Source organism: Pteropus vampyrus, unplaced genomic scaffold (assembly GCF_000151845.1).
Source record: "Pteropus vampyrus isolate Shadow unplaced genomic scaffold, Pvam_2.0 Scaffold22, whole genome shotgun sequence".
NCBI classification, from domain to species: domain Eukaryota; kingdom Metazoa; phylum Chordata; class Mammalia; order Chiroptera; family Pteropodidae; genus Pteropus; species Pteropus vampyrus.
In genome coordinates this window covers 8,921,097-8,930,897 of record NW_011888803.1, presented here as the reverse complement: position 1 = coordinate 8,930,897, position 9,801 = coordinate 8,921,097, and the positions used below count along the sequence as shown (strand labels likewise).

At 36.8% G+C, this 9,801-nt stretch overlaps 1 protein-coding gene across 1 annotated transcript in view; it reads right to left on the bottom strand.

The window, feature by feature from the left end:
• The window catches only part of CLCA1 (chloride channel accessory 1), a 29,569-nt gene that overhangs the window by 18,959 nt on the left and 809 nt on the right, over positions 1–9,801 (bottom strand). Inside the window, exons 2-4 of the mRNA XM_011355586.1 lie at positions 5,129–5,269; positions 4,827–4,974; positions 2,352–2,457 (exon numbers count right to left, since the gene is read on the bottom strand). Coding sequence (XP_011353888.1) covers positions 2,352–2,457; positions 4,827–4,974; positions 5,129–5,269 — 395 coding nt within the window. The remainder of the gene's footprint in view (positions 1–2,351; positions 2,458–4,826; positions 4,975–5,128; positions 5,270–9,801) is intronic.

The window sequence follows — 9,801 nt, the reverse complement described above, 5'->3', positions numbered from 1 at the left end:
TATATATATCTGTCGGTTCACATAGTTTTAAATAGTTTTATTGTATATTTAGATTGCAATAAGTAAAAATCTTCTTTATTACTATTCTTTTTTAAAAAATGTTCTTAGCTACTATCTACTGAATAAATTCTGGGATTTTAAATATGAGGTAAAAATGAATGGTCTTTTGACTAGTTTCATAAAACTTATATATTCATTTGGGTTGCATTTACATCTTTCATGAATTGAAAATCTCACAATTTATTTTGCTTTTCCTTTACATCCTTTAGAAGGATTTTATAGTTTTCTTCAAATATGACTTTCATATTTCTTAGATTGTTATACTTCATTATACCTTTAATTACTGTCTTGAATGGAGTATTCTTTCAATTATATTTTTGAACTAGTTATTGGTAATATAGAGGAAAGAAATTTGAATATTCATTTTGTATCTAGTCACCTTATTGACCTCCCTTGTCAATTTTCTATTTATTTCCTTGGGTTTTCTAAGTGGACCACGTATCATCTGCGTAAAAGCAATTTTCTCTCTTCCTTTCCAGTAGCTGCTTTTTTTTTTTTTTTTTGGTTTTACATCCCCAGTTTCATATGTTATTGCATTGGGTACAACTTTCTAAACAATGTTAGATAACTGTGCTGATTATAGCCATCTTTGTGTTATTCCTGTTAATGTCTCTACTTCTTTATTAAATACGAGATAGGCTGTCGGCTTTCAAGTAATGTTCTGTATCATATTAAGGAAGTAACCTTCTATTGTGGGCAGTACTGTCATTTTTATGATTGCTTCTAGGCCTTAAAAATAATTTAAAAAACTGGAAGATAAGAAGCAATAAATACTATTAATATGTTACAATAAAATTTCTCTTTAAGAGACATAGTAATTATGCCAACTTTGCTAATATTATCTGTGGAAGAACATGATGTATACATAGATATTTCTAGACTATCTCTAGAAAGGGATATGTATTAATCAGCTTTTCTCTTGAGAGAATATAGTCTCTAACTATATGGTAGCTTAGAAAAGAGAAGTGGGAAAGATAAATGTCAGGTTCAGAGTGGCATCCATTGGCTGAGATTTGAAAGGTCAGTTTAACGTATGATCACATCAGGGAAGTTACCCTGCTGTGGACTTTGTTATGCATTGAGAACAAGCCAAAGGGATCTGGTACACTATGCATGGCTCTAGAAGGTACATAGTGTCTATGCCTGAAATGATATAATAATGAGGAAAAATATAATGAAAGTGAACCAAATTGACAGAGTTTGAATGTAGTGAAGAAAGAGAGCAGTGGAGAGCAGTAATGTTCCTGTGGGAAAGTGGGAAGCCAAGGCTGAGCTCTGAGCCCAGTGCGACTCCCCTTAAAAACAAGTACCAAATGAAGATGGTAACCACACATCTCCTTAAAGAAGCAAAAGTGGAGAGGGGCGTTGTCCCAACTTCTAGTCTTTAAAAAGAGATTGTTTTTTAACTCAGGCATAAATGTGCAAAGTTATCAAATTCTTTTTGAGAATCTATTGGAATAGTCATTTATTTTTCTTCTTTACTCAATATACTATATTAATTACTTACCTAATACCACAGAATTTTCAGATTTCTAGAAGACATCCTACTTGGCACCGGTGTGTTTGTTATTCCTTTAATTCTGCCAGATGTCATTTACCGTTCTCTTATTTAAAATCTGTATGGAAAGCTGTATCTACAGAATTTTTTTTCATGCCATCTGTCAGGTTTTAGTATCTGAGTTGTGCTAGCTTTTTAAAATAAATTGGAAAGTTTCCTATCTTTTATGTTTGTACTAAGGCAGTTTATGTTCACTGAAACTGTTGGTTGCAAGAACTTCCCCATAAAATAATGGCAGCCAAGAGTACTTTCCAAGTGTTCAGTTTGCTTTCTACTGACGCCATATAGAGTTTAATTCAAATTGGGAGAAGTTTTTTGTTTTAATATTTGGATTGTTTTTCAGGTAAGTTCCACAATCCCTCCCAGGCCATGCATTCTGACAAAGTCCACACAGATATCAATATGCCCTCAAGGCACTGAAGAGCCACTATTAGCTTTGTTTATGTCACTGATTCTGATACAGAAAGATGGAGTCACTGAACATAGCACCTGTGAGTTTTTTTTATAGTCATACACACAAAGAGGCAAATGATTTGTAGCTGCAGAGTAGGGAATTCAGCTAATTGAAGTACTTGCAAATTGAACAAAAGTGGTAGTTTTGTGGAAATCTGATACAGGAGGCACTATGAATGAGAGTAGAGAATAAGATGGAAGACTGACATTTTTAAAGTAATCAAGAAAAAGTTGGTTGTGTTTTAAAATAGTTTGGGAAAAGTTGTCAAAACATCCATACCTTACTGCTTTGTTTTTCCCATTAGATAAGTAGAATTTCTGGTCATTATTGTATTCATCAAAGACTCCCCATCGTAGATGAGCCCATTCATGGACAAATGCCCTTCCTGCAAGAAAATAGTTTAAACACCTGATTACAATAAGAATGGTAAAATTACCTCGGCACATTGAGAGAAAGTAATTCTTCTGAACTTTTTTTATGCTTTCTATGTTAACTCTTTAGAGTTTTGATTTCCTTAGAAAGGAAAAATCTAACATGACAAATGTGCATTTCTGAAAAATATGACTACTTCTTTTAGCTCACCTGATGCTAACGAGGTACCTAGTAAATACCAGAATGTTATTCATATACAAAGATGAAACAATTGCCCTGTCCTCACATAGCTAGCTCATGGTCTAATGGATGACACACACCATCAGATAACTAAAATCCTTAGCAGTGCTGGTGTGATGACGAAGGTCAGCACACACTGCTATGGGAGTTGGAGGCATCGATAGGGCAGCCAGGGCAGCATCCCCAATAGGACCTTCTCCTTTATGGCTCATTTCTGATTAAACTTCAAGGCCTGCTGACTCCACCTCTGCTCTTTGGCTCTGATCTATTCTCATCTTTCCAGTCTTATTACCATTTACTCCTGAATTGCTGCAATACCCACCTAACTGCCTGCCTTGTTTCCAGTCTTCAATGGCTCTGCTATGGTGTTTCAGGGTTAAGTGTGGCTCCTTAACATGGTATATAAGGTCCCTGATGATTCATGCTCTGCTTCTCTCTGCAGCCATATTTCTTGCTGTTCTTTGCCTACTTCCAAAACTCTATAATCACAATGAATTCTTGAACTCCTTTTACTTTCTAGAGTCACACCGTATTCTTTCTCATCTCTGGTCCTTTTCATATATATTTTTTTCCTCTTGGAATACTCTCTATCTATATCTGCCTGGATAAATGCTACTCTTCTTTCAAAATCAAGCTTATATCCACCTAGAAGCCCTGCCCAGACTAGGCCAGGTACCCCTCCTTTACAATATCATTATATTGCATAACTTATCATGTTATATTATCATTGCTGCTTACTTGCCAGTCTCTCACACTTGTCTCCATGAGGACAGGCACCAGGACTTCTTCATTGTCATGTCTGGGCACATAGTGTCTAGAACTTAATAGGCACTCAGTGAGTGTTAAATTTGGATGAATTAGTGACTAAGGTACAACTCAGTTTTTCTGGAATGTAAATTCCTAGGTAGACTGAATTTGGAGGGTTAGGTGAAAGGGTGCATACTGAAGAAGCTCTAGTATCTCACACTAAGGAATTTAGACTTTATTCTGTAAGTGCTAGGGAATAGTCGATGGGCTCCTAAAAGAAAGGGAAGGTTGTGAGGGAGCAGGAGTGGAGTCATAGTACATAAAGGAGAGATTATATAGGAATGACATGTGGTGACTATGATGGCTGGAGTGGGCTCAGGAGTGACATGGGGCAGTTAGGTAAATTAGTTCAACACATTAATTGAGCCATACATTGGGAATTTTCAGTTCCTGTTATGGAGGTGAAATGGAGTGCTGTAGAAAAACAAAGAGGTATGTTTGACGCCTCTTTCTGATAAGGTCCATAAGTACTCTGGTGTAGTTGGTGGTGGTGCATGGAGGCACAAGGGCTCCATGTGTTTGTTTCCTCTGCTTTGCCTATTTAAATGAAGAAAATCTAGGTGGTTCTAATCTTTTTGAGATAATAAAGAAACCTAATACTGGTTATTAGTTAACTTAATTAGTTAATACTAATCCCATTTGATTATACTCGGAAAGTACATACTATATATACTACATTGCTTATTTATTTTAATATTTTCTCCAAAGATTGCTCTATATAGCTCATATGGGAATGACAAAGAGTTGATTTTGTGAAGAAAAAATTGGACTTTTTCTTTACAGGTTTTTGAGAGCTGAACTGCAAGGATAGTCTGTCTGCTGCTCAAAGTGTGGCCACGGTGAAGCAGTATCGGCATCACCTGGGAGCCTGTTAAAATGCAGATTCTTGAGTCCCAACCCACATCGACTTAATCATCATCTGCATTTTAACAATCTCATTTACTATTTGAATGTGCATCAAAGTCTGAGAGCACTTTGAGTCTCACCATTTGGTTGCTACTAAGAGAATTGCAGGCAGAAAGTCTAATTTGTTCAGGTTTCTCCCCACAGATCCATAGAAACCTAACAGTACTATGATAAACAGTTCTTTCCTGATAGTAATGATTTCTAAAAATTAAAAATACTATTTTTACACATGTATGCAGAACATGAAGGAATTAAGTTTCCAACTGAGAAATGTATTGTTCTGAATCCCTTTTTAAGTGAAAGTACATGCTGTAATAGTTTATTTGGCTTAAATGTGCTCACTCAGAAAGATAATGTTGTTTTGATATGCTTTTAATATGAAATTATTAAAATACAAGAAACAGCATAATATTTAATCTCTATACATACCTTGTGGTCCATATTGAGGCAACTTTTTTCCTGCTATAAAGTCAGGAGTGAAATGAATCCTTTCACCCTTTTCTCCACAATTTCCCATCTGTTCAGTATAGGGTTCATCATTACCTGGAGGATTAGATTCAGCAACTAGAACATCAGCCTGAAATTTAAGAAAAAAATTTGATCATTACAAAATTTCAGTATTCACACTGGAGTATTTTGAAACAATTTCACTTGGTTCTAGAATATTTTGATGAAAAAAATCTAAATCACAGAAGAAAAGTGAATTTGAAAAAAGAACTTGATATTCTCACATTTTTGAGGGTCTCAAGTTTTGGTCTCACATATTCAGGTTTTGTCTTCCATGTTTCAGGAATCAAAATGGCAACATTTTTAAAATAGAATCTTTTTTCTGTAGCTTCAAACAGATATGGAGATGCCTGAGTCACCATGTCCTGAGAAAAAAGAAAACATGCAGAGCAAGCACAATTATGACTGAATATAGATAAAGTTACCGATCATTCAAATTTACATCTATATTTCACATTAGAAAAAAACAATTAATAAAGACCTATTATTTCTCAAGATTAGAAGAGGACATGTGGAAATACCTTTTATTAATAATAATCTAACCTTTTTTGAGCCCTAATCACCTGCTCTGTGCCACAGTGTAATTGTTGACATTGCACACTCCAGAGGCTGACACTAATCCTGGCTCCATCACTTCTTTTGGGACATCGGGCAATTTCCTTTAGCCTTCCTGAGTCTCGGTTACCCCATTTATAAAATGGAAAGTATTACAGCAGCTAGATCATAAGATTGTTGTGAGGATTGAATGAAGTCAAGAAACACTTGAAACCATGTTTACTTAGCAGAAATGCTTATGAAATGTTAGCTGTTAGTTTTATCTCATTTGATCCTTTGAGGACCAATAAACCTTTAAGGGAGAAACTAAAAATCAGAGAGTATAAATCTCAGTGTCTCACACTGAGTACTGGGAGAGAAACTCAAATTAAAATGAATATAACTTTGACATCTACTGATTCCTGTAATAATTTAGGGGCTAACTAAATGTTATTATAGTATTTATTTTTAGTATGGTACAAGTGTCAGATATAAAGAAGTAGCATGATTATATAATTTCTTTTCAAATTATACCTAACTGTGTTTCTCTATAATGAAAGAGCCACAGTGTTAAATTATAAGTGCTTCTGCAGATTACCTGAGATACGTTATGACAAGATAGTAGAGAGGGTGTTAAAAGAGATTTATTATTGAAAATGCATTGGGTCTACTAAGACTGAAAATCACTCACCACAAAAGCAAGTGTAGACAGAGGAAAGATGAGGGCTAAAGACTGACCCCAGAGAGCCACCAGGATTTAGAGATGGGAAGAGGAGAAATCAGCAAAGGAGACTCATCAGATGCAGCTGGTGCACAGGGAGGACATCAAAAGGCACGTGGTGAGGATGTTTCAGGAAGGAGTGATCATAGGTGTTCGACACTGCTGAGCAATTGAGGAGTGTGAGGATTAAGAACTGACCAAGTATTTGGCAACCTGGGTGAGCCATTTTAGTGGAATGGAGCCAAAAACTCCATATGAGTAATTCCAACTCATTGAAATTGAAAGCGGGAGGTGAGGAAGTAGAGGCAGTGAATAAAGACAACAGTTAGGTTTTTCTATAAATTAAAGGGGAATGGAGAAGTGAAGCAGTAGCTAAAGGCGGACTTCAGGGCAAGGGAGTTTTATTTTGTGTGCATGTTTTTTAAATGGGAACTATTATAGCATATGTATATGCTAATGGGGAAAAAAAAACGATAATGCAAGAGAAAAAAGGGATAATTGCATGAGGAAAGTTTTTCTGGGAGCAGACCAGACTACTTAGACTCCACTGCCTAGTGGGGTTGGCCTGAGGAGCGTAACCAGTTCATCGCTATATAGAGAAGCTGTACTTGGGTCATTGATACAAGGGTGAATCTCCCTTTGCTACTTCCTAATGGAAAAAACTTGGAGAATTTATTTTATTTCTCTGAGCCTCAGTTTCCCATCTATCAAATAGTAATAATAACGGCTGTCTTACTAGTTTTAAAAAGTTCTTGTAATGATTTGCATTTCCGTCTTCCAGAAAAGCCAGGTTTTTATTAATCCCTAGGAGATTTAACATTACATCATTTAAAAAAAAAACACTGAGTCAAAGTCATCAAAAAGTTGAAAATTAGTCATAAAACTTTCTATGTTATTTTATTACAATTCGACTTGTGAAATGTGAATTTTCAGTGTCTCTCAGGAAGAATATTAAGCAGTATGAAATGCTCTTGTCTTCTGTGTTTTTTTTTTAAATTTTATTATTACTTTCAAGTGTACAGTACATTGGTTAGACATTTATATAATTTATGAAACAATCCCGCTGATTGCTCTGTTTCTCCTCTGGCTCTCCACCTAGCCATTACATTAATGCTGACTGCATTCCCTATGCCATGCTCTCCATCTTCATGACCCTCCATCAACTACTAATTTGTACTTATTTAACCCTTCACCACTTTCTCCCAGCTTGCCAACCCCCCCTTGTCTTTCATGGTTTAATAGAAACATTAATAAGGGATCTTCACTTTAGAATCTGTTCCTGATTTTGAGACGGTAACCTCATATCCAAATAGTCATTTAAAATTTTGAGGCTTAGAGAAGTTGAGGATGACAGCTTATAGGACTGGCTGGAAATTCCTTAATGACAGGGATGATATATTGTTCAGCACTGGATTCCTGGTACCTGACATAATGCAGATGCTCTGTAAATATTTGTTGGCTGAATGAACAAATGAATGAATGAATGAATGAAGTAGCAAGCTATCCAGAAGTACCAAGACAGGTAGTTTCCATCCATTGAGGAGACCCCTAGCAGTACTCCCACTGAATATCGTGTGTGTGTGTGTGTGTGTGTGTGTGTGTGTGTGTGTGTGTGTGAGCGAGAAAGACACACAGAGAGAGAGACAGAGAGCAGAGAGGGAGGGAGGGAGAGAGGGAGATTAAAGAGTTTCATCCTGACTCTCACTCCCTCATTTTATGAAATGAGCTCTCAGGGCTTCTACAAGTAGCACAAGAGCAGGCGCAGTGGATGCGACTGCCGCAGCGCCATCTGCTGGAGAAACATTGGGGGCTGTCCTGCAGAACCAAGTATTTAAGAGCTGACTTAGAGGCGTCCATCCCCACAAGGGCACCAGAGGGAGTCTCCCTTCAAAAGCAGAGTGAAGAATGGCGGGAAAGGCTGAAAAGCCCACTGTAAGATCCTTCAGTTCTGCATTAAGAAGGAGGAACTCACTTTTGTTAGCTACTCCGTTAGAAACTCTGAGCACACCGTTGCCCTTAACTCTTTAAGAGAAGGAAATGTGGAAACCAACTTATTTCACACCCAACTCATTTAGGACTCATATTATAAAGCCAATTTAATAATTGTTGTAAGAAGTACATTTCTCAGGAGGAAAACCCCCAAAGAGAGAGGTGAAAGCACTCTGAAATCTCTAAAGCACCATATAAATATGAATTACCATTGCCATCAGAGATAAAGAATTTATGCTCTCTTCTTAGCGCCGTTCTTAACCCCACTGACTGTCTAGCCAGAGATAGAAACATGTTGGCCACGTTGTTCTCCCACACTTTCCGTGTCTGTTATTCCAAGTGGCTCCTTCATTTTTGCTTAGGCCATTTCTAAGTTTAGAGGCAATCAGAAACTCACTCGTTTTGACTGTTGAGAGTTTTCAAAAGGTATGAATTTTCCTTTCATCAATGGCAATAATATCTGATAGTCTTCCAGTTAAACAAGTAAGCTTCCCCTCTTGCCTCAACTACTCAAATCTCTAACCCCAAACTCCTCTTGGTGGTAGAGATGGTTCTCTCTCCAAACTTCATCTTTCTGGCTTTGTTTCTGCTCAAAGCAAGGATCATTTGGTGGCAACCCTTGGGGCCCTTGCAGTATTAACTTTTGAGCTCACATTCCGGAACTTTGCCCAGAATCAAGCCTCAGAAACAGTCTGTTTGGCTTGATTAAGAAAAATGAACCCTTTCCATCAAGAAGAATTAAAAGGGAGACTGGTGACTGATGGTTATGCTTACTATTTATTGAGCTTTTACTATGTACCAACCACTACGCATGCATTTTTGAAGTTTTTTTTAAAAATCTTTCAAGATAATTTTAAAGAACATGCAAAAATGTACAGTCCCCATATACCCTTCACTAAGCTTCCCTTATATGCATGCATTGTTAAATTTAATCCTCACAAAATTCCATGAGGAAGGTACTTATTATTATCCCCATTTTACAGACTGGTATTTTCCTCATTACACATTACTGCCTCTGCTTGTGCTATAGCCAGATTCCAAGTTGATCATTCATAAGCCATTTTCCTCTTATTCTTATTTTTTGCTGTTGTGCACAACCTCTCCAATCCCTCCACCTTACAACAGGTAGACACCTCTGCCCAGAACAAGAAGCATCTTCTTTCCTAGTTTTTCCTTCCCCCACAGAAGTAACAAGTAAGATGAGGCCACTCAGCAACCTGAGAGAGTCCTCTGCACTAGGGCTGATAAAATGCAGTTTCCTCTCATTAAAAGGGTCAGGATTGTCAGAGATCCTGCATCCTGGGCTCCTATGTTAGGATCACAGAGAAGGGGGTTACAATTAGAATAAAAAGAGAATCTGATATGAACCAATAGTAAAATCAGGCAAAATCCTTTTTGCATTTTACAATATCTGTCGATTGCAGCTGGCTTTGTCTTAGTGCAGAGCTGAATAATTTTAAATGAAATCATCCACTCTGTCAATAAATGTAGACATCATTTATTAAGCACCAACAATGTATGAAACTCTTAGTTATGTACATTGCATTTATTATCTTCTCTCTCAGAAGAATTCTAATGGTTAAGTGTTATGAGTTCTATTTTACAGCTGAAGAAACTGAGACTTAGACATAAAAAAATAACTTGCTAGTATCA